Source organism: Monodelphis domestica, chromosome 7 (assembly GCF_027887165.1).
Source record: "Monodelphis domestica isolate mMonDom1 chromosome 7, mMonDom1.pri, whole genome shotgun sequence".
Classification (NCBI taxonomy): Eukaryota; Metazoa; Chordata; class Mammalia; order Didelphimorphia; family Didelphidae; genus Monodelphis; species Monodelphis domestica.
In genome coordinates, this window is record NC_077233.1 from 190796677 (window position 1) to 190818885 (window position 22209).

The following is a 22209-nucleotide window of genomic DNA, read 5'->3' on the forward strand; positions in this document are numbered from 1 at the left end:
TGTCCAAGACTACATAAATACAAAATTGTAGAGCTGGGATTTGAATTTGGAACCCCTGATTCCAGACCCAGATTTTTTTCCTTTTTATTACATGTCACTTGCCTTCTCGAGAGCATTTAAAAATCTGCTTGCAAGTTCTTGCTGACCCAAGTTATAATATCTTTTGTTGAAACACTGGATTACTTTTTTCTGTTTTTATTTGTCTCCCACATCTCAGGTTTCTTCCCATAAAGAGACCTATAAGTCTAAATATTTCATTTGTCTTTTTTACTGACAAGAGATATGAAATCATATATGAAAAAGTAAATTCAAGTTTGTAGTACCTTCTTAAATTGTTGCTTCTACAAAATTAGGAGAGCATACTGGCTGGATTTTGGAGGAGCTCTTAGAAAAAAACAGAATGGAAAGCCAGACCATAAAGTGATTTATTATAGAAAGATATCTCTAGTAATACAAGAGAATCAAACTCTCCTTAATAACAGTTTTCAAATTATAGTCCAGACACCCATGAAGGTCCCTGAGACACTTTCAGAGAAGATCTGTAAGGTCAAAACTATCATACTAAAACATTTAAATTTCTAATATGGTAAACATAGATAGATACAACCCACATAAACAAACCTCTTTATGGGATCCTCAATAATTTATTTTTATTTATTTTTATTTTTTAGACTTTATTTAATTGATTAAGAAAAATTTTCCATGGTTATGTGATTCATGTTCTTTCCCTTCTCTCCTTCCACCCACTCCCATAGCCAATGTGCAATTCCACTGGGTTTTACATGTGTCTTTGATGAAGGCCCATTTCCATATTATTGATATTTGCACTAGGGTGATCATTTAGATTCTGCATCCCCAGTCATCCCATGTGATCAAGCAATTGTTTTTCTTTTGTGCTTCTACTCCCACAGTTCTTCCTCTGGATGTGGATTGTGTTCTTTCTCTTAAGTCCCTCAGAAATATCTTGGATTATTGCATTTCTGCTAGAAGAGAAGTACATTACATTCGATTGTGCCATATCCATTTCTGTGTATGATGTTCTCCTGGTTCTGCTCCTCTTATTCTGCATCAATTGCTGGAGGTCATTCCAGTTCACATGGAATTCTTCCAGTTCATTATTCCTTTTAGCACAACAATATTCCATCACAACAGATACCTCAATAATTTTTAAGAATGTAAAGGTTTAGACTTCTGGGTAACCTGAACAACAAGGTGATGGACTAGACATTTCCCCGATCCCTTCAACCTCTCAAATCCCTCCAAAACAGAAATTCTGTGCCAAAGAGGAAGAAACTTTAGCTATCTCCACACTCTAGGTCACTTTCAGAATTCAAAAGAAATTTTTTCACTCCTAATTTCACTCAGTGTTCCTTCCCTACATCCCTTTCTATAAGTAGCAAACCTACATTGGCAGACCTAAGGACATGGTCCAGGTTATCTCAAAATTCATTACTACATTTTGGTCTCCTTTCATTCTAGTACTGTAGAGAACCTGGCTCCCAGCTACCAAACTTTGCTCAGGTTCAACAGCCAGTTTGATGACAGACTTTCAGCTGTAAAAGCCTGTCATGGAATATAAAGCAGACATTTCAGGACTGCAAACCACTGAGCTGCCAGTACCAGGAAAAAGAGGCTCAGAACTGCTGGTAAAGAAATGAGGAAAAGAGGGAGTGGGACAGGACACTAGAATAGGATCCCATGTATGTTGGGGATTGTGCAGCATTACATCAAACCTTGGGTTCATTCTGAATACTCATCTGGGGCTAGTTCTGACTACCCAAAAGCCACCTGGGGCAGAAACCTAAGCTGGTGAACTGTTCAATATGGGAAAGGCTAAAGCACTTTGAGATCTAGTCCTAAGGAAACCATAATCAGAAGGGAGGGAGTCAGAAAGTGAGTAAAAAGGAAAATAAAGGAACAGTAAAGACTGAAAGTACCAAAGATTTAGGAAGAAGAAATCTCAGAGAACGTGAGCATAAATAGATAAACAGGAAAAAAAATAGTAACAACAGAAAACATGGCCTCGAGATCAAATAAGTTAATTTAAGTACCTATGAATAAATACTTCAAAATCAAGGAAAATGGTTCAGCACTTGATGAAACATAAGACCCTGTGGAATTTGAGGAGAACATGGAACTCCCAAAAAATTATTCTTGAATGATGTAAAAAAAGAAATGAAAATTATGAGGGCAGAAATTATGTTCTTCACAACAAAAAATAAGGAGCAGTATAGAAAAAGTTGTATTTGCAATGGCAAGCCTTGTCAAAGAAACAAAAGATAACAATTGGTTGAGAATGGAAAAACAGAGGTAAAGGGCAATCTGGAAAAAGTAAAGCAAAAAATAATAATATTATAAGGAAAATAGGTTCACTCTGCAAGTAAAGAATATTGATGTTGAAGACAGGATGTATAGAAACAACCTAAGGATTATAGGTCTCTGAGAAGAATATAACAGGACAAAAACTCCTTAATACTATAGCAAAAAAATTAATTGAAGGGGGAAGCTGGGTGGCTCAGTGGATTGAGAGTCAGGCCTAGAGACAGGAGGTCCTGGGTTCAAATATGGCCTCAGACACCTCCTAGTTTTGTGACCTTGGACAAGTCACTTAACCCCCATTGCCTAGCCTTTACCACCCTTCTTTCTTGGAATCAACAAGACAGAAAGTAAGGGAAGAAAATAAGGGAAGAAAGAAAGAAAGAAAGAAAGAAAGAAAGAAAGAAAGAAAGAAAGAAAGAAAGAAAGAAGAAAGAAAGAAAGAAAGAAAGAAAGAAAGAAAGAAAGAAAGAAAGAAAGAAAAGAAAGAAAGAAAGAAAGAAAGAAAGAAAGAAAGAAAGAAAGAAAGAAAGAAAGAAAGAAGAAAGAAAGAAGGAAGGAAGGAAGGAAGGAAGGAAGGAAGGAAGGAAGGGAAGGAAGGAGGAAGGAGAGGGAAGGAGGGAAAGGAGGGAAGGAAGGGAAGGAAGGAAGGGAAAGGAAGGAAGGAGAAGGAAGGAAGGAAGGAAGGAAGAAAGAAGAAAGAAAGAAAGGAAGGAAGAAAGAAAGAAAGAAAGGAAAGAAAGAAAGAAAGAAAGAAAGAAAGAAAGAAAGAAAGAAAGAAAGAAAGAAAGAAAGAAAGAAAGAAAGAAAGAAAGAAAGAAAGAAAGAAAGAAAGAAAGAAAGAAAGAAAGAAAGAAAGAAAGAAAGAAAGAAAGAAAAAATTGGAGGAAAATGTCTAGAAATTCAGATTATAGAAAATTAATTCTAATTGAAAAAATTCACAGAATATCTCCAGAAAAAAAACACCAAAGCTTCAAATTTCAAGACACAGTGGTTAAATTAAAAAATTCAGTTCAGAACTAACAAGTTACAAAATTATGAAGAATATGTGTGTGTGTGTGTGTGTATGTATAATACATTCAAATACAAGGGAAATAAAATTCCATTTTTTTCTTTTTCAATCATTTTAATAATATCCATCTCGTCCTGATCCCATTTGGGGTTTTCTTAGCAGAGACATTGAAGTGGTTTGCCATTTCATCTCTAGATCATTTTAGAGATAAGGAAGTAAGGCTAGCAGTGTTAAGTGACTTGTCTTGTCACCAAGCTAGTAAGTATCTGAAGTTGGATTTGAACTCAGAAAGATGAATCTTCCTGATTTAAGACTCAGCACTCAATGGTATGCCACTTAATGTAAGAATATGCTGTACCCAGTAGGAAAAAAAAAGGAGGGAGAAATGGAATAATGTGTTTTGATAAGCATCAGAAATCAGGATGCAGCCTGGTGACCTACTCTGTAAATCTGAGCTTAAATATACAGGACAAGAGATGGGTATTCAATAACAAAGAAATGTTTAAAACATTTTTAGAAGGAAAACCAAAACTGATTAAATTCTTTGCTTCTCAAACACCCCAAAGAACAGAAATTGAGGAAGAATAAATAAATACAGCAGTATTTAGACAGGCTAAGACAGTAACAATGACAAAAGAAAGATCCATAAGAGATTCTTCTCTAAATGTACACAAAAAAAGACAGAAGAAGGAAATCTAATAAAGGTAATAAAAGTGATGAGGAAGATGGTGGCATTAAGGACAAAATCTGATTGTACTCTGTCTCTGGGTCAGTGCTTATTTTGTGAGGATATACTAAAATCTGAGAGGGTACATGAAAGGAGGATGGAGAGGAAAAGGGGAACAGAGAGGAGTGAGTATATGATGTGCCAATATCAAATCAAGGGCTAGCAATGAGAGGAAGGTGATCTGTCACCTCAGAAAAAAAGAAGAGCCTATGGGGTGTGGGGGGTGGTCATGAGGAGGAACGAGGAAAGACTCAAAAGGAAGAGAAAAAGGAGGCCTTACTTTGGAAGTGGGAGGAAGCCTGGGGAGTTAGATGCTTGAAAAGTCAACTTGTCCTCTGAGGAGGATAGTTGGAACCAGTAGGGGCAATTGGCCTTGCAGGAGTGAGAGAGAATTAAATATAGGAAAGAGACTTTCAGGCAAATTAGGGGGGGGAAGAGGGGGGCCTACCATAAGTATTTTCTCTGATACCTGCAATAATTGGCATTGTCCTGAGAGTGAGGTACAAAGGAAAGCAGAGTCCAAGGTATGAGCCCTAAAAGGCAGTAGTGCCCAGAAGATAGCACATTAGAAGCTTTAACTATACGGAGAATACAGAGAACAGAGACAGACAGGTGATTACAGTTGCCATGAACCAGAGAATGAAAGCCTAGGGTAAATAAAAAGAGAAAATAGAAAATGGAGAGAGTGAAATTCTTTTTGTAAAGGGGTGCAAAAAAGTGAAAACTAATGAGGGAGGGAGTTGAACATGAATCACACATTGTCAGAAAATGATTACTAGAAATTGTTTCAACATGTAATCTGGAAAAAAATATGTAATTTAAAATAAAATTTAAAATAAATGAACAGGACAAGATGAAGAGGAGGATAAGAAGGGGAAATCTACTTCATTAACTAAAATTTTAAAAAAGGAAGAAGAAATATATAACCAAATAAAGGCAGGGAAAAAGAACTAATTAACAAAATCTAAAGGAAAAAGGGTAACAAATGAGAAGAGGGGATAAGAAGTGAGGGGAAGAGAGCCAATGGAAACAAAGTCACCTTAGTAACTGAAGGAACATAATACTTGTGTTTACCACAAAAGAGGAAAAACCATAATTTGAAAAAATCCCAATTTTAGAGACAGATGGAGAAAAATATGAATGTCACTCATAACTTTAAATGTAAATAGATTTCATTGGATTAAACAATCTAATAAAATGAAAATTGTGATGAGAAAATAAAACCCTAAAATATATTGCTTTCAAGAAACACATTCTAAATATAGCCACATAAAAGATATAAGTGAAGGGACAGAAAAAAATTACCATGCATCAAACAAATCCAAAAATGGCGTGTTGCCATCATGCTATCAGACAAAGCAAAAACAAACATTTAAAAATAAGTTATACACAAGCAAATTATATTATGCTAAAAGGAATTAGGCCACAAACTTCAGTAATTAACTTATCCTCCAAATGCCTTAGTACCTGAATTCATAAAAAAAAATTATCTATGCTTCAAGAAGACATAGAATAACACAATAGTGATAAAGACTTCAATATCACTGTTAGTTTAAAAATTATTTTTCTTTTTCTTTGTTTATGTAGTAATACACTCTATCAGTTTTGAATTAGTATAACAGAAAAAGGAAAATATGGAACTGGAAATATTTCTGTAGAAACTAGAATGTATCTTTTAAATGGGACAGCAAAAGAATATGCATATTTCTCTGCACAGCATGGAGCTTTTACAAACATCAGACATTCACTAGGGCACAGAGATATGCAAACAAATATAAAAAGGCAGAAATGGCCAATAAATCCTTTATAAACCAATAAGAATAGAAATTAGTTCTGGGTCCACAAATAAAATCTACAAACCTAAAAGGCTTAATAATGGAATCTTAAATAATAAATGTTTCAAAGTCCAAATCATAGAAGTAATAACTATATAAAAAACTATAATCATGAAACAAATTACTAATATTTCTAGGATAAAGCTAACTTAGTATTCAAGGAGTAAAAATCATATCCTTACAACCATACATTAACAAAATAGAAAAAAGAGATTAATGAACTAAATATGCACTGAAAAAATTAGGAAATCAAGGTAGCTAGGTGGCTCAATGGATTCAGAGCCAGGCATGGAGATGGAAGGTTCTGGGTTCAAATGTGGCCTCAGACACTTCCTCACTGTATAAACCTGAGCAAATCACTTAACCCCAGTTGCTTAGCCCTAACTGCTCTTCTACTTTGGAACCAGTAGTCTGTATTGATTTTGAGACAAAAGGTAAATGTTTTAAAAGAAGAAAAGAAAAGAAAAATTGAGAAATCAACAAATAAACCTAAAAGAAACACAAAAGAAGAGGGGAAATAAATAAATTGAAAACAAAAAAATAGAAATCATAAAGAAAACAAAAAGCTGGTTCATTGAAAAGACTAATAAAATTGATAAACCAGTAGGTAATCTGATTAAAGAGAGAGCAGAAAATGTAATCCATAAAATAGTAAATAAGCAAGATGAAGCCACAGCAAAACCAGACTAAAAAAAAAAAAATAACCAGAATATATTATGCACAGTTATGAGCCAAAGGAAGTGAGAACACAAAAGGAATAGAGAAATGTTTTTTAAAATGTTAACTACCCAAACTATCAGAAGATAAGTTAAAGATCTTTAATTATCTGATCTCAGAAAAGGAAATATATCTAGCTGGAAATCAGTTACCAAAGGAAAAAGCTTTTGTTCCTGATGGAGTCACAGGAGGATTCTATCAAATTTGTGAAGAACCCATACTTTATCAATTATTCTCAAAAATTAAGAAAGAAATAACTCTACCAGAATACTTTTATGAGACAAAACAATCCTAATTCCTAAGCCAAGGAAAGATGGAGTGGAGGCCCTCAGACTGTTTCTCCATTTTGGTCACGTGAGTGATAGGGACTGATCTCTTTTCTTTGCCTAGGCTATCCAAGCCCTTGGGCCTTTGGCCCAGCCTAAGCAGATTGGGTATTTAAGCCCTATTCCCTTCTCTCCCCTTTCTCCCTCTCCCTCTCTCCCTCTCTCCCTCTCTCCCTCCCTCCCTCTCTCTCTCTCTCTCTCTCTCTCTCTCTCTCTCTCTCTCTCTCTCTCTCTCTCTCTCTCTCTCTCTCTCTCTCTCTCTCTCTCTCTCTCTCTCTCTCTCTCTCTCTCTCTCTCTCTCTCTCTCTCTCCCTTTCTTCCTACTGTTTGTAATTAAAAACTCCATAAAAGGTTGACTGCTGACTTGAGTTTTCATTTAGGAATTACATAGCTGAATTCCTTGGCGACCTTAAATTAATATATATCAGTCTTTTAAAGTGATTTTCATATTACATTATGGAAAGAAAACTATAGGCTAATATCATTAATGAATGACTGAAAATTTTTTCAACAAAATTTTATGAAATAGACTACAATTTAGCCAAGAAATCATTCATTCTGGTCAAGTGGGATTTTTACTAGGGATGCTTCAAGGACGGTTTGACATTAAAAAAAAAAAAAAAGAACAATTAATATAAAACCCCAAACATTCAAAACCACATGATCAGTTCAATAGATGCAGAAAAAGGCTTTGACAAGGTACAACACAATTTTATACTTAAAGTAGAATTCTTAAAAAGTAATTAATTGACTAGGGATATACAAACCTCTTGGGGAGGGATGCTCACTCACAGGTATTGCTATTTCTCTGGGATTTAATATAAGATCTGTTTCCCTCAACCTAGAAATAAACTTGGTTTTGTGCACTGAGCCATATAAACCCATGTGTTTACAAGAGAGGTTATTGATTATATACTGTAGCTATGTTTCAAAAATTAATAATTCCTAGAACAATCAGGTGTGATCAATGAGCTAGTAAAGTGAGAAATACCCAAAAAGGTACTTAGATACTTTCATATTAGGAGAAAGCCTCTGATATAAGGTTACATAAGATTGGTTTAAATGTATAATATGCCATCAAGATAAACAATTAGATTACAGGAGAAACTGAGATCTAGATTCATAATGACATAGTTCCTTATAATTTAAATGCAACTCTGAAATGAATAAAACATTTTCTAGGTCAACATTAAAATGGCATTTCAGTGAATAAGTTAGAAAATATACTGTATATGCTCATATAGCTATAATGTATAACATAATAATAATTGTTAGCATTTATAAAGTATTTTAAGATTTGCAAAGCACTTTACATGTGTTATCTTATTTGATCCTTAGAATAATCCTGGGAGATACATGTGTGACCCTGGACAAGTCACTTAACCCCCACTGCTTAGCCTTTACCACTCTTGTGCCTTGGAACCAATACACAGTATGATTCTAAGAGGAAGGTAAGAGTTAAAAAAAATAAAGTGCTTAGCACAATTCCTGACACACAGTAGAAGCTATATGCTATTATTATCATTATTTATTATGATATATTATTATATGTTATTATGCTAGCTTTCTTTATTATTATTAGACAACCACTTTGGAGACATTGAAAGGGGACAACTGTGGCATAATGGAAAAAGAACTGATTTTAAAATGAGGAAGACTTGAGTTTATATCCTGCCTCTGATACACACAGGCTGAGTGACTGAGGACAAGTCATTTAACCTCTTGGTGTCAAACTCAGATAGAGATTGGAGACACTAAACCATCTGCACATAAAGATCCCCACAGTTACTTATTGGCTTAGAAAATTACATATTTACATTCTCTGTGTTCCACTGAAATGACTGAACAACAGAAATTTAATTTCTATTTATTTTGTTAAATTTTCCCAATTATATTTTACTCTGGCTTTAGCCTACTTTGACTTTTCTGCTTTCCAAGAGCACACATTGTAAAGAAAGTACCAACAAACAATGCTAGTTTTCTCCCCTGGGAATGGCTATAGAAGGAATCATGAGTCCAAACTGGGGTTCCTCTCTGTACAGAGCACAGGGGGAATACAAAGATAAATGAAAGGAGGCCACCTGTACCTGTGGTGCTCACAATCCAGCAGGGAGGATTTCACACCCCCAATGTGCAATACTGTGCTACAATTATGTGACAACTACATCATAATAGAAATGCTGAAGATCGGATACGAATACGAGCTGGATGGAAAGTTAGACCAGGTTGGAAATGAAGATAATGTTTCTTGTGGGGGGAATCAATGAAGGTATAATGAAGGAGGTAGCGTCTGAGCCGAGATGGCTAGGATTTCAAAAGGCAGAACGGAGGGAGAGGACATTCCAGACATAGAGGACAGCATGACCAAAGACATAGGGATAAAAAAGTGCTGGATATGGACACAGGATGACAAATGGCCGGGTTTGGCTGAAGTATTTTGTAAATTAAGAGCAGTGACATGGGAAAATGGTTTTAATATGATGTGATAAATTCTTATTCATTTTTGGTCTTTTTTGAAGCCAAGAATGTTATATCATTGTTCCAGTGAAAACTGAGTCATTTTCCTTATCATTTACACTAAGTTCTTTTCTATTTATGCCAATGCTGCTGTTGTCATGTAATTAAATGGGAGACGTAATTAAAACCAAGACATTCAGGGAAAGAACAGGTGATTTTCTAAGTGGATATCTTAGGATTTTTGTTGTTTAGTCATTTCAGTCACATCTGACTCTTCATGATGCCATTTGGGGTTTTCTTGGCAAAAAAAAAAAAGCTGGAATTATTTTCCATTTTCTTTTCCAGCTCATTTTATAGATGAGGAAACTGAGGCAAATAGGGTTAAGTGACTTGCCCAAGGTCACAGAACTAGTAAGGATCTGAGATATGAACTCAGATCTTCCTTTTTCCATGCCCAGGGTCCTATCTTTTGCATACTCTAGCTGACAAGAAAACCATATATATGAAGTTAAAGGGCTATAAGATAAACTTCAATACATATTAAATAAAATAAATAGGTAACACAAATGTCAACAATTATATTTCTTTGGTCATCTAATAGTTTTAGAACATTCTGTTCATTTAGGACAAGCATGGATATTGAGCTCCTATCCCCTTTTCAGCAATGCTCACTCTCAATTACCACAGATGAAAAACAGTAACCCTCTCCCATTCCCAGCTAGACTTGAAAATGTTGAAATATTTGTATTCCTTTAAGATAATGATGTCTTATCATAAATTTGATGTTTGCTCAATTTTTGTCGAGGTCCATTATAGATTAAATTAAAAAGAAGTCAAAACAGCTGCGTAAGGGTCTTAGTCAAAGATTAATTTCCTACTACAAAATACTGAAATGGTAATGAAAGAGTTTCTGGCATCACAGTATCTGATGAGCTTTTTAAACAGGATTGGTTTGAGGTCATTCAATCACAGAATTTCAGCGACAGAAGAAATTTAGAATTCATTTAAACCAAGCATCCTTAGTCAGAGCTCAAGAGACCCAGCAGATCATTTAGTCATTCAATTTGTCTTTAAATAAATGAGAGAACAGTCTGATTACACTTTCACATGACAGTTCTTTTAATATTTGAAAATATCAATGTTGGCCACTCTTGCTATGTCTGTCTCCATTCTGTCACTTACCTTTATCCCACTGAACTTGAGTAGTAGTCTATACTTATTTTGATCTTTCTCTTACCCAGCATAATGAAAAAGCCTTTTTTTTTCAGTTCTCTATAGTTGCATATTTTAAGCATTAGCATTCCTGACAGTAATATTATAGGAACCTATCCTAGTTTTGTCTCAATCTTCATTGATGTCTTTTGGGGATTAAGCAAAAGGTGTCAGAAAAAGTCACCACAGGAATAACTAGCTTGTGGTGACCAAATAATCATAGCCATGCCCTTGTTTGTTTGTTTTTTGTTGTTGTTTTTATTTATCTTTGTGTTGACTTTTACCATCAATGAGAAGCAGAGTTCATCACCCATTGGATTCTTTATCCATTAAGTCAGGTGTCAATGTCAAAAGGGTAATTTGCTTGGGTCAAACCAGTTAAACCACAAAGCAAATGCATTAAAGTAATGGGACTTTGATCCATGCCCAGATCACCTAATACTGAAGTATCCACTCAGGGACCTGTTTCTGGGAGAATACATTGGACCATGGCCTAATCTGACTAGAAGCAAAAGCTTCATTAGAGCCAGAAATGAAACTTCATTTGTAAGTTTTAAATTTTAAAAGTATTTTTAATTTTTTAAACTAAATTTAAATTTAAAAATATTAATGCAATATATTATATTATAAAAGTATTTCCATATGTTTTCCTGGTGGACTTTCATTATACATTCATGGAATCAGATCCAGTGCTAGAAGGGACCTTAGAGGTCACCTAGTCCAGTCACTTCATTTTACAGATGAGGAAACTGAGCTTCACTGAGACCAAGGGACTTATTTGCCCATGGTTTTGTAGGCAATAAATAGCAGAACTAGCATTTGAATGGCAGTCTTATAGTTCCAAATTCAACATTCTTTCCCCTTTATAGTTCTGGCTTCATTTTATAGACAAAATCCTTGGGTTCCATTCTGTACAACAAACATTTATTCTAATTATAATTGAGATTATAAACACTGCTTGTAAAACACAAGTGAATCTATGTCACTACTCTGCTCCACACATTTGAGAGGCTCTGAGGATAAAATATAAATGCCCTTTCTTTGACATTTAAAGTCCCTCACAATCAAAATTCAACCATACTGCCTAGATTAGTTTCTTATTACCTTCCCTTAAATATTCTAAATTCTGTTCAAATTGGCCTGTTTACTATTCTCTGTAGAGTCCATCTCACTTTCCAACTGTGCTGTACATAATCTGTCCCCACACCTGAAAAGCACTTCTTGCTTACTTCTGTCTCTTTGACTCTCTAACTTGTTTTGATTCAAGGGTTTGCTTCCTTTGTGAGACCTTTCCTCGTCTCCTTTAAGAATGCCCTATCCCTGAAATCACCCTCTCCTACCCCAAACTGCCAGGACACCATCCCTGCTCCAACAAGATACAACAATAGTAGTGGGGAAAGATCTTTTCCTTTTCCTTTTCCTGGGTATCCAAGGGCCCAATGGAGCCCTTCTCATTTCCCTCCCCTCTTTGTGGGACCAGAATCCTCACTCCTCTCTGACCCTCAGATCCATTGCCTCCTTCCCAATAAATAATAGGCCACCCATCTGTGTAAAGAACATGGCTACTGTAAGAGCAGGGTGCAAAGGGAAAGGATGGAACCCATTCTACTCTACGGCTAAAGTAATGTACTAATTCTAAGGAAGGTGTAAGGAATGTATGGGGAAGGAAAAGCTATTTGGGTTACACAAAGTTTCAAATTTAAAACAGGGGTTCAATACAATGTTTCATATAACAATACTTAATTGTCTAATGTAACCAATGCAACAATGTTCTTATTTCTAGGTTATTTAAAAAGTGTTAACTATCTATTTGTTAACACACTAAACACACCCTATTTGGATATCACCAAAAATATCCTTCTGCAATATGGAAAACCACCACCTAGTCTGCCACTGAATCCTAAGATAACTTTGGACCTTGTTATCTGCTTTTGCTATGCCCTTCAAACCCTCAAACATTGTAGGATGTGTTGAAGAAGCCCCGGCTTTGTTATCTGCCCTGCAGCTCTATTTTCCTACATGTGTCATCTCCTTCAATTAGAGTGTGAGTTTTTTGTGATCATGTACTACACTGCTATTTTATTTCTTTGACCAATAGGTAGCACAGTGCTTGGCACATAATAAATTCTTAATGAATGCTTTTTCTTTCCTAATCTCTTTATATTTACTTATCTACATACTTGATCCTTTCTTTAAGTAAAATATAAGCTTCTTAGGTCAAGTATTATTTTATTGTGTTTCAACATCCAGTGTCTGCTCTAGCACCTTGAACATGGTAGGTGTTTTTTTTTAACCCTTACTTTTCACCTTAGAATCAATACTGGGTATTGGTTCTAAGACAGAAGAGTGGTAAGGGCTAGGCAATGGGAGTTAAGTGACTTGCCCAGGGTCACACAGCTGGATGTGTCAGAGGCCAGATTTGAACCCAGGACCTCCTATCTCTGGGCCTCCCTCTCAATCCACTGAGCCACCCAGCTGCCCCCATAGTAGGTCTTTAATAAAGGCTTGTTGAATGAATACATGGCAAGGTCTTTAGCTGGGAAAAAAATACCAAGATGAAAAAAAAAAACAGTCTCTGGCCTTGAGAATCTTAAGATTCTCAATAAAGATATACACAAATAATTATAATTAGAATGTGATAAGTACAAAGGAAAAGTCAAAATATGTTGAGGCAAGAGATGTTACTTCTAACTGGAGCAATTAGCAAAAGTATAGAGTAAATGGCACTTGAGTTGGACTTTGAATGGAGACAGGAATTTTAATAGATAAAGATGATACACAGAGGATGCTAGACACAGGAGAAGGCACAAGAAAGGCATGGACACAGAAATTTAGATGAGTATAGGGGAAAACAGGTCATTGAATTTGACTATAATGTGAGACCAGAAAGGCAAAAGGCATCATATTACAGTGGGGAAAATACTAATTTTTAAATCAGAGGACGTAGATTCAAATTCTAGCTCTGCTACTTATTACCTATCTGACTTCTGGCAAGTCACTCCATTTCTCTAGGTCTCAGTTCTCTCATCAGGGAAACAAAGAAATTGGACTAGCATACCTTTGTGGTATCTCTCTTAATTCTGAATTTAGTATCTCTGAATCATGAAGGCCAAGATGAAAAGTATATTTGATAGGTAAGTCAGAAGCCAATTGAGGTTTTTGGTTGGAGGACAGATTTGGTCATTGTGAAACACTAAGAAGTATAGCACTGGGAGCAGCTAGTTGCTCAGAGAGTTGAGAGTCAGGCTTGGAGATGGGAAATCCTGGGTTCAAATCTAGCCTCAGATACTTCCTAGCTGAGTGACCCAGGACAAGGTACTTAATTCCCATTGCCTAGAACTTACCATTCTTCTGCTTTGGCACCAATATTGATTCCAAGACAGAAGATAAAGGTTGTTTTTTGTTTTTGTTTTTGTTTTCAAAAAGAAGTATATGCATGAGGATGAGGGGTAGATTGGAGAGAAGCAATGTCAGAAGTAGGTGAAAACAGTAGATAAGAGAAAAGTCATAATCGGTGAACTGAGGTCATGCCAGTGAAGTAGAAAAGAAGAAATGAAATTGAGAGATACTGGAGAGGCAATAGATAGAGGACTTGACAACATATTCTCTTATCTTTTTTTTTTTAATTCACTAAATACTTTATTTAATATTTGCAGGTAACAAGTTGCAGATATATCACAAACAGAATGAATTCCCTGAATGACTGTTGTGTTTCTTTGATGCCTGTCATGATCCTCATTTCCCATCCCTGGCACTATAAACCCTCATACTTTACCATTTTTAAGTCTGTTTTCTACCACCTGATGTAACGGAGAGAAATCAAGATACATTTCATCTATTTCCTCCGGTCTCCCTCAGGTCTGTAGTATTCATAGCAACTGGGTTTCTACAAACACACAATGAGTAACTCTTTCAATGGACACAGATTTAAAGCATCCATTAAGTACTTGGTGTACTGGGTTTCATCGACAGCTGGGCCCACACAGACTTAGTCAGATGTCTTATGTTTGAATAACTGGTGTGGGGTGTACATGAATGAATTACTTGAGAATCTGTACTAAAATACTTATTCAAGAGAAACAGAATTCAAAATTCAGAGTTTTATGAGCAAATGAGGTGATTTTTTAAATGGGGGATTGATCACAGGATTCTTTTATTATATTGTCATTATATCTGCTCTTAAATATTGCAACATATATTTTTACTAGACCATTAATGAGCTCAATGTATACCTAATATGTTCTTCCTAAAACCATGGGTCATGGTATAGTATTAGAACAAGGGTTCTTTAATCTTTTTGTGTGTGTCATGAACCCTTTTAGCCATTTGGAAAAGAGTATGAACCACTTCTCAAACTTTCTTAAATATATATCATAAAATTAATAAGATTGCAAAGGAGATGATTTATGTTTAAAAGATGGAATATTTTTTACCCATCCAAGTTCTTAAATCTGTTGAAATCTATAGATTTGGGAGTTTATGGACAGCATATTAAGAATCCTGTTAATAAATTGTCCTATTAAAAAAAAAAAACTATGTTGGGCTGCCAAATATGACTAAGACCAATTAATGTCACTTGTGAAAAATTTTCACTTCGAACATTTGGGATCAAATACATTCTGAAATCAGCACTGATTCATACTTTTGAATATTTTGGATAGAACACATCTCCCCAAATCAGTTAACACTGACTGGGCTATTTATTGCCAATATAAGACAATAGCTCTTGATTACCTTTGTAAAATAAGGCCATAGTCCTATTAAGAAAAAGGCATGTTGGCAGAGAAATTAATGGATTAATGGGAAAGAATTTTCTAATAATTGCATAATTTTAATTTGATTAATAAAAATTTTAAATATATTCTTCTTTTACTACTACTATTCTTCTATTCAAATTATTATTACAAATTTCATAAAATTATAGTATTAGGTGAAAGAAAAAACATACCAGAAGTATAGTTGCTAGTAACTTAACTCTCCTTATGTTCATTTAGAAAGCAAATAATTATGAAAATTTTGGATCACACATCAGAGCTGTTACCAATTGTAGCAAAACAGTGACTTTTTTATCTTGCCTATCTAAAAAACATTCTTCAAGGGTCTCTATTTTATTGAGGTAATGCTTTCAAAATATTATGTATGCTAAGAATTATATGCTGTATGCATAGAGACAATATATATTTCTTTTCTTTTTTCTTTTATAAGATCTATGCTGGAGGGGGCAACTTGATGAGGAAAGCATGAAAAATCCAGAGAAATTTAGATTTAAAATACCTGTTGCACACTTGTATATTTGTGGTTTGCTAATTCTTTTATGTTTTAGAAATCTTCCAAACTTCATCTCAAAATGTCATTTAATTAAAACAAAAGAAAGAACATATCTTATTGATATTTTGATGAAGTTAGAATGCTATACAATGGTAGTCAAATGAGCCACCACCATTTTATTCCCCTCCTTTGAAAAAATCCCAAAGGGGAAATAATTTGTTTTTATAAAAAGGAGCCTATCTTTAAACTTAATTAACTATAAATCAAAACTTTTGGGATTGTAAAATTAGCAATTGTCCACATAAAGCTCAGTGACTAAATCTTTGTTAAATCTATGAAGTTAAAAAAAATGAATATGGCCTCTCCTGACCTGTGTTATAACTGGATATCATGTGTGTGACATGCAAACTAAGATATCAGGATGTTTTTTAGATAATTCCTTGATTTAAAATAGAACAAAGAAGACATGCCTGTTTTCAGCACTGTTCACACAGGTATTGGATATCTGCAATGTGTTCAGGATGTATTAAAATGAGTCAAGGCCAAAACAAATTATTTCTACCTATTATTATCCACAGCAGAAACATATTTGAATCTGTCTACCTGAGGGAAAGAACTGACATTTTAAAATTTTGGATCCTGTTAAAACAGTATGATGAACAAATGACATATTGAGAAGAGGGCCTTAATTCTGAGTGTTGCTTTTCAGAAAGATGATTATGTCCAATTTTTATTCCTAATCTTTCAGCTCCAACATTTCTGTAGAACTTCTATCATAGAGGCATTTCCTCAGTCTTTTCTGCCCTCTCTATATAGATACTAGGATCAAGAGAGTGATCACTTAATTTAATTAATAGGCTAGAAGAGGCCTCAGAGTAGTTCTTAGCTTGGAGTCCATAGTTCTATATAGATATATTGAATCTGAATGGGGAAAATATTACATCTGTATGTCAATATAATTGGTTTCCTTTGCAATCCTATTTATTTTACACATTTAAAACCATTCTGAAAAGGGTCCTTTAGGTTTCATCAGACTACCTTAAGGGTCAATGACACAAACACATGAAATGGCTAAGAACTCCTTCCTGCCTTTTAATGATTCTACAAATGGACCATACCATTTTTTCAAATATGGAAACTGAGGCAGAGAGTCTTTAAGAGACTTGTCCAAAAGGTCAACAGGTAAATTAGTGGCAGAGTCAAAATTTGAGCTGAGTCCCTCTAACTTGTAATTTAATTTACTTTTCATTTTACTTGGGTACTGTAAAATAGGCTATTCCAAACCAGAAGCACACTCTTTTTTCTTAGTTTTAAGAAGAAAAAAATTAGGTAAATCCTATCTTTTAAAAAATAGCTTCCTTTCACTTTGTGCTTCTAGTAAACTCCGTAACTGTTTTTGCTTTTCTTGTTCATCTCATTTTTCTAGTATTCATTCACTCCCACCCAATCTTTGAGAAAGTGTTCACCATCTCAAAGTACTTATTTCTGCCACCAAATTCATTGCTTTCAGAATAGCCTGGGTTTGTGTGTGTGTATGTGTGTGTTGTATGTATGTGTGTGTGTGTTTAAACCAGAGGTATTACCAGGGTCCTCTGGCATTTCACAAAATACTAACCAGCCCTTTCCCCAGTCTGATAAATCACTGGCCAGGAATTTTCAGGCTGTGGACAGTCTTACTAGTATAACAGGTGCTCATCAGTTTCTTAAGTTGCCTTCCTCTCCCCTGAGGTGGTGTTATTTCCGGTGCATTTGAGTGGCCCTGAAAAACTTGGGCCATCTCCCACTCAGCCAAATCACAGATTCTGACTCAAAAGGTATTCTCAACCAAGGTTGTTTTTTTTTTTTAAGCTCTTAATGTTTAATATTAATGATGGTTTATTTCTATTTCACAAACTGCAGTCCTATTTGCAAATACTACTAGATTGGGGTAAAAATAGTTTTTGAATTAGAAACTACAGAGGAGGAGTGCTTAAGGAAAGGACTCCTCTGACTGGTAGGATCATCAATAGAGGGGACAAAAACTTATATTTGTAAAGTTCTAGTACATAATAAAGGCTTGTTCCCTTCCCTGGAAGAAGCCTTAGCGGTAACAGAATCCAATCACTTCCTCTTTTCAGATAGGCTCACTGAGCCAAAGGTTGTGGGATTTGTCCAGGGTCCCCACAAGTAGTAAGTGCACGAGGCCGTGTTTAAACCCTGGTCTTCGGGCTTTTACGTGCAGCCAGGAAGGTATCCAGATACCAAGATTAACAACCAGTTGTACAACCAATTTGAACCATATTGAAGTTTGATTCACACCCACAAGAGAACGACTTCAACAGAGGGCCCACCCGCTCCTGCCTCCCCAGGCAATCTAAAAGAAGGAGCCAGTCTGTGAGCAGACTTTTAGTGGTGGGCCCAAAAATAAATAAATAAAAAGCCACCGTCCTAGCCCAAAGAAAAGAGAACAGGTATGCTTATTTAGACAGTCTCCTTCCTATTCGCCCTCCCGCCCACCCACGCAACCCCAAGAATGACTGAACACCCACAAAGAGCATTAACGAGCTGCAGCTGTTACACACACACACACACACACACACACATTCACATACACACACTCACACACTCACGCAGTGACGATGCAAGAAGATGACTGTTCAAACCAACCTTTTGGAAGTTTCTCAGCCAGGCTGAAGGCAGCCAGGGCAAGGATGTGTACGACTGGAATGTGGGCTAGCTCTTTCATGGTTATAATCCAAGATGGAGGGGGTGGGGGAAAAGAAATCTCCGTCCAAGCAAAGCTAGGAAAATGCGCTCCCAGGTTACATTGTAAAGCGTGGTTTGTTACCAAGGGTCTCCTCCTACGGACTGTCGGAGCTCCAAGCTCCGCAGGGGCTAAGTATAATCAGGAATTCTCAGACTTGGCTGAGTGATAGACAGGGCCAGCTGCTGGGCATCCACTTAGGTCAGTATGCAAACGTGGGACTGGAGAAACAAGAGAAAGCAAATCCTTTTAGAATCCCTTTTAAGAAATGGCAGGGAATACAATGCTAGTTGCCTTTCCCAAACAAGACTTAACCTGAGCGGTACATTTTTTAACTGATCTTTCAAATCAGCATGTGCAAATAATCAAGATTGCAATCCACCATCTTAATCTAAGGAATTTGCAATCTCTCCCATCTCTACCTTCAGTTATCCTCAACTTCTATTTTAGTCTCACTATAGATTTACCTTTCTGATATCTCTCCTCCCAACCTCCTACTTAGCTCCTCTTAGCTCCTCTTTAACCCAGCTCTCTGGGCTCCCCTTTTATTGTCTCAAATCATTTCCTCCAGTACTTTTCCCTTCTCCTTTTTATCTCTTTCAATACTTACCCTTCCCTTTTCATTTTGCTTCACCTCTCTATTTCTCCCTCTTCTTTTTGTCTACTTTTCATAATATTTTACTCTTTCATCTCTTCATACTTTGAATTTCCTCCTCCAATTTTGATTTTAATCCTCTACCTTTATCAGTTTGCTGTTATCAATTTAGCCTTTCCTCCATTGATAATTCATGAATGATGCCTCTGATTTCTAAATTTGGCTTCCATTTCCCAGTCTGTTTGGGGTTCTGAATTGCTAGGACCATTCCCAGATTATGAGGTTACCAGTGTCTCTCCTCTCATTTGATGTTCATGCAGTCTATCTTATCTTTATTGTATACTGTTGCTTTTCCCTACTCCATTCTTCAGAAATTCCTTAGATAAGAATTTGAGAGCCTTCTGACTAGCATTTTTCACAAAATTAATCAATAGTTAACTTAGTTGGCTAAGTGGGTACCTCCTTCACCTCTTCATTTTTTTTAAAGCTGTATAAGCTTTTGAAAATAAAGGCAAAGGATAGAGTTAAATTTTTTGACTAAGAAAAATAAATTCCTAGAAAGAAAAGTCAACTGCATTAAAACTTGTGCTGCTGATGGTTGATCATTTCTAAAATGCTAGCCACCATGTGATATTTAATTTTTTCAGACATAGGTGCTCATGCAGACCAAAAACTAAGGCATGATTTGCAATTTGTGTTGGTAAAGGAAGTACCCATTCTGAATGGATGAATGATTGTTTATGTGCTATGTCTATAGCAGTGTGCTAAACTCTGGAGATAACAGATAGGAGGCATTCTCTTCTTTCAAGGGACTTCTAATTCTAATTGGGGGAAACACACCACATATGGAAAGTTTCAACTGAAAGTTACGTGGAAAATTCCTATAGTCCTTTGCAGTGGCAAAGCAGATGTTAATGTTTCTTCTTTATTGTCATTACTTAAAGCCACTATTCCTAAGGTTCTTGATTTCATGGTCCTAGGCTGTCCTGATGAGGGTCTGAGGGAAATGGGGCTCACAGTGACTTGCTTGGCACCGCACACACTATTTACTGTTTTCCCTCAGAGTGTCTTGTGCAAATCCCCAGACTTGTCTCCCCTGTTTATAAATAGTTGGTTGGCAATTAGTAGGGATGGCTAGACCTTACTCCAAAGGAGCTGCTTCCTTGAGTTGTGAGGTTTGGTTTGAAAGTAGGAATAATATTCTGGTAGATAATGCCAGCTGAGGGCTTCAGTGCCAATCTGCCTATTGGTGGCAATTGGTCAGCAGTAGTTCCTGGTGGTGATGAGGAAAGTGGACACCCTCTCCACCATTAGTTTTCCTTTTGCTAATGGCTCTGGGAGCTAGAATAGAAGCATATGTGGTGATCCAGTGGGCACTGCTCTTCCCAAGGTTCTTGAGTTCAGAGTCCTGAGTTGTTTCCATCAAAGTTTGAACAGAGACAGTGGTCAAAGTAGATAATGGTTTGACTTGTTTGATATGTGCTGCCTCTGCTAGACTATCCTAGCATTCCTGCTCTTAAGTTTTCCATCAACTCTGATTCTAGGATTGGAAGCCAAGGACCCTAATGGCCTTGGCTTTGCTAAAGCCCTCTTGTAGTAGCTTTAATGAAAATGGTTTAGAGATCAAAGATGTCAGCCACCAATGCTTGTGTGTTTGGCACACTAATTACTTCCTTTGGATGTTTCTTGGTTTTCCAATTAGACTGTACATGTCTGGTAGGCAGAGCTGTGTCTCCTGTATTTTAAGACTTACAAATACTTCTAGGAACCTCTTCATGATACCTTTGCTGAAATTAGGCTATGTTCCATTTTCTATAAGTAGCCTATTAATTTTGCTGCTGCAGGTGAGAGAATACTGAATTTTTAGTTTGGAGATTTTTAAAATTTTGATTAAATTTTATTTTTTCCCTAAATACATGTAAAAACAATTTTTAGCTTTCATTTTTATTTTTAAATTTTGATCTGCAAATTCTTTTCTTCCCTCCCTATAACAGTGAGGATTCTGATATAGATTTTACATGTGCAATCATGTAAGACATTTTTCCATATTAATTTTTTTCTGGAAGAAAACTCAAATAAAAAATGAAAAAAGAAAGTAAAATATAGTATGCTTTGGTTTGGTGAATTTGGTGACTTTTTGGGTAAATTTAGCTAGCTACTTAGAGCATTGAGAGGTTAAATCATTTGTCTAAGGTCACCCAGCCAATCTCTGTCTATCACTTAATCTTTGTCTACCACTCTTTGGTAGGATGTGAATTCATGTCTTCCTGGCTTCATGGCCAATTCTAACTGCTATACCATACTGCTTCTCATATAAATGGATCTTAATAAATACTTGTCACACCAGAACCATGGGCAGTTGATGGATCAAGGAAAGATGGAAGATGGTAGGAATTTAGAACTGGAAAAGCTAATAATATAACTAACATAACCAATATAATAATGTAACTAAATAATACAACTAATAAAATAACTAATAAACTAATAAATAACAAAAAAGGAGGCAATAAACAATGGGAATGGGCACAATGGGAAATTACAAAAGGCTGGGAGGCAGGCTCAGAGTTGGAAATCAAAAGGCATCTAGAAGTCAGTGTGAGACAGAGAATCAGAAATTTAAACAACAGACCTAAGGTTTCAGTGAAAAAAGACACTCTGAAATGAAAGCAATTCTGAACCCACTAAGTAAATACTTCTTTGTGTCTTGCTAAGTCGTGAAATATTGTTGGGTGTCCTAAATGTGGAAGAGATTATAGGACAAGGTGTCTTAACCTGGAACTCACAGGTAGAGTCCACCCAGATTTCTCTTGCTACTGGAACAGATTTCAAGGGGTCTGTGAATTTGGAGAAGAAAAAGTACATCTTTGTTTTCACTAACCTTTGGTTTCCTTTGTTGTCCTTGTGTACTTAAAAATATGGTCCAAAAAAGGATGGAGAGCTCTCACTAGACTGTCAGATAGGCTCATGATACGCACAAAAGAAGTTAAGAACCCACCTCTAG

General features: G+C 35.9%; 1 protein-coding gene across 1 annotated transcript in view; it reads right to left on the reverse strand.

Moving 5' to 3' along the window:
* MUSK (muscle associated receptor tyrosine kinase) overlaps positions 1-18829 on the reverse strand; it is a 210533-nt gene extending 191704 nt beyond the window's left edge. Inside the window, exon 1 of the mRNA XM_056806214.1 lies at positions 18517-18829. Within this exon, the coding sequence (XP_056662192.1) occupies positions 18517-18595 (79 nt within the window). The 5' untranslated portion in view covers positions 18596-18829. The remainder of the gene's footprint in view (positions 1-18516) is intronic.
* Between the last annotated feature and the right edge of the window lie 3380 nt (positions 18830-22209).